This window comes from Geospiza fortis, unplaced genomic scaffold (assembly GCF_000277835.1).
Source record: "Geospiza fortis unplaced genomic scaffold, GeoFor_1.0 scaffold450, whole genome shotgun sequence".
In the NCBI taxonomy this organism is placed as follows: Eukaryota; Metazoa; Chordata; class Aves; order Passeriformes; family Thraupidae; genus Geospiza; species Geospiza fortis.
This window is the reverse complement of record NW_005054416.1, coordinates 1968242-1971370: the sequence shown is the minus strand read 5'-3', so window position 1 is coordinate 1971370 and position 3129 is coordinate 1968242. Positions and strand designations below refer to the sequence as shown.

Sequence of the window (3129 nt, the reverse complement as noted above, 5' to 3'; positions counted from 1 at the left end):
GGTGAATCCTCCCTGCTTTTCCTGCCACTGACTCCAGAGGCTGTGGGACAGCCGCGGGTAACCACAGCCCCCTGCCCAGCACCCGAGGAGCAGCTGCTTGGTCCTAAAACATGCCATGGGGGCCGTGATTTCACCACCACCCCCCTGGCAGGAGCAGCTCCAGCTGTGGAAAAATGGGAACAAGCAGGGACTGGGGTCAGAGAGGCTCCAGAGGAAGTGGGAGGGAAAATCCCATCTCCAGCTGGGCTAGACTGGGACAGAAAAATGGGGACAGGCAGAGGCTGGAGCCAGAGAGGCTCTGGATGAAGCAGGAAGGAAAAGACAAGTGGGAAAGAATGCAGGGCTGGAGGGGAGCCTGGGATGGATGGATGGATGGATGGATGGATGGATGGATGGATGGATTGTGGGTTGCAAGGGGAACAAAGCCCTGGAGCAGGAAGGGGCTTTGGGAAGGGGCTGTAGGAAGGGCTGTGGGAAGGATCTCTCCAAAGCGGCTGAGGGAAGGGGCCGTGGGAAGGGGCTTTGGGAAAGGGCTGAGGGAAGGGGCTTTGGGAAAGGGCTTTGGAAGGGGCTGAGGGAAGGATCTTTCCTCTGCAGCTGCAGGCTCGGGACAGGAAAGTGTCCGGGGACGTGGAAGCTGCTCGGCACTTCAGCTCCAAGGCGCGGTGCTACAACGCCCTGGCCACGGCAGGCAGCGTGGTGCTGCCCCTGCTGCTCGGGGCCCTCATTGTCACCGGTGTCATCCACCTCTCCAAGCTGGCCCAGGAGTCCGTGGGCTTCTTCACCTACCAGTTCAGCGGCAGCGACGACGAGGACCAGTGACCCAGGGCAAGGGCTGGTGGCACCTCCTCTGCATCACTGGTGGCACCTCCAAAAAGCCACCACACCCCTGCCTGCCACCCCACTCCCCAAGCCCCGTTATTTTTGGTTATCCTGTGGGATTTTTTACCTCCCGTTATCCCGTGTGGAGCCCCAGTTTCCGTGGTTGCTATTTAAATCATTAAACGCTTCACACAGCGTGAGTTTCTGCTGTGGGAAGGGGCAGGGGGGTGCTAAAGGGAAAACATAAATTGGGATTTTTGGCTCTGATGGGGCTCCTGGCAGCCAGGAGACACCACAGCCTTTAGGGCCACCTTTGGCCCCAGGAGTGAGGAGGGGAGGGAGCAGAGATGCTCCTGGGCCTCGTGGGGGCAGGGTGAAGCAAACGGGGTGTCCCCTCCCCACCCCAAATGGAGCTGAGACCTGCAAACTCATTGCAGCAACACTGACATCCCTAGCCAGGACAGGGGGGAGTTGGGAAGCACTTCCAATGCTCCCTGCTCTCTGTGCCTGGGCTGGAGACGGCTCATTTTGGGATAAAGGGCCCCTTTTTTGAGGCTGAACCCCCTTGAGTGCCAACTAGCCCTGGCTCAGAGCGGGGCTGCATCCCAGCCCCACTCTAAGCCCAGTCCCGGCGCAGTGCGCAGGGCTGGGGACAGCACGGTCCCTTTGTCGTGCCGAGAGCTGCCGCTAATTAGGGGCTGGCGGCTCTGATGAGGCTGGAGCAGGACCCGAGTAATTACAGGGCAGCGGGAAAGTCCCTGCTCCAGCCCTAAGCATTCCCAGATGCCTCGGGGCACGGAGCAGCCGCGGGGCTTTTTATAAACCGGGCCGAGATTCCTGGGGTTGGCTTGGCCAGGACAGACCCCTCGGGGCAGGGAACGCCCCCGGCATTCCCTGGATCCCAGCCAGGACCGGGACAGGGAGGGTGGGGAGGGGAGGAGGCTGTGCAGCCCAGAGCCAGGGGCTGGGAGCACCGAGCCCACCCTGTGCAGGCACGGGAATTCCTTGGGATTCGTGGGACACCAAAAACCGTGTCCCAGAGCAAACCTACAGCAGCTCTGTGCTCACCCCGAGGCTGCTCAGGCTGCTCTTGCCACCATCTGACAGGATAATACAACAGATCTCTGGTGTCCAGGCTTCCTGCAGCCCTTCAGATGCCAAGTGAGGAAGGATTTAACTCCAGAAGTGCTTGAAAAGAGTGGGAATAATGTAGATAAGGGTTTAAAAATATGCGAGGGATGTTACACACCAAATAACAGGAGTGGAGCTGTGTGCTGCCCACACGGGGTTAAAAGGCTTTCTGCTGCATATTTTGGAGTAATACTTAGTGCCAAAACATCGTTCATCTGGTGAAACAGCACTGGCTGAGCCTCCACAGCCCTTTGAGCCCACGGAGCAGCACATGGGGAAGGCGCAGGACATGCTGGAGGAGCTGGAGTCAGGATCCTGGAGTCAGGAATGGGCTTCCTTTACAAACACCAACACGTTGAGAGCATAAACAGCTCCTGGGCGTTCAGCAAACACGTTTGAAAGGGTCATTTTCAGGCTTGGTTTCCTCTCCTGTGCTGAGTAAGAGATGTGTGGAGGGACGTGGTGACAGCTCCAGCCCCTGACCCCTGGGGCCACAAGGACAGGGGGCACACACAGTCCTGGGGGGGCAAAGGGCTCCTCCCTTTCCACCCACTGTTACCTTCCCCCTGCACCAACATCCCGGATCCGCTGCTCCAGAGGGCAGCACCCGGATCAGGCAGGGTTCAGGGGGTCCTGCTGGGTGACCTCTGGATCCATCCAGGCGCTGTGGGGAAGGACACACTCTGCCCTGCAACAGAAAAGCTCTGTGTGAGGTACGGGAATAGTTTCTCCCCAAATTTTCAGGGAGCAGATGCAGGCAGGGCTGCCGTACCTTCCCTCAGGGGAAAGCGATGTCCTGACTCCAGCACAGCTTCCAGGGGAGAGGCTGGAGGCTCCCTCGAGGCCTCAGCCACTTCCATCCTCATCTCCTCCCTGGTGATGGTCACCTCCAGCCTGTTGCCCAAGTAGGAGATGCTGGAGAGTTTCAGCTTGGTGATACCCTCGGGAAAGGTGGGATCGAAGAGGAGGCTGGACCTCGTGATCCTGGAAAGGCAGGAGCAGTCAGGGAGGGAACAGCAGGAACCACAGAGGAGCCCAGCTCGGGGTCAGGGAGCAGCCACCTCTCCAGGCATCGCCACCTCACGCACACCAGAGGGGTCTGGGAGGCTCCTCAGGGCATCCAAGGATCCCAGGCACGCTGAGGGAGCACCTGGGGAGGAGCTGCTGGGGCTGTGA

The 3129-nt window shown here is 59.6% G+C and overlaps 2 protein-coding genes across 2 annotated transcripts in view; one reads left to right on the top strand and one right to left on the bottom strand.

Annotated features, from left to right (window-relative positions):
• The window catches only part of IFITM5 (interferon induced transmembrane protein 5), a 3541-nt gene extending 2524 nt beyond the window's left edge, over positions 1–1017 (top strand). The window contains exon 2 of the mRNA XM_031061508.1: positions 577–1017. Coding sequence (XP_030917368.1) covers positions 577–822 — 246 coding nt within the window. The 3' untranslated portion in view covers positions 823–1017. The remainder of the gene's footprint in view (positions 1–576) is intronic.
• Positions 1018–2008: 991 nt separating this feature from the next.
• Positions 2009–3129, bottom strand: part of PGGHG (protein-glucosylgalactosylhydroxylysine glucosidase) — an 8581-nt gene continuing 7460 nt past the window's right edge. Inside the window, 2 exon segments of the mRNA XM_031061544.1 lie at positions 2009–2641; positions 2726–2937. Of these exon segments, the coding sequence (XP_030917404.1) occupies positions 2577–2641; positions 2726–2937 (277 nt within the window). The 3' untranslated portion in view covers positions 2009–2576.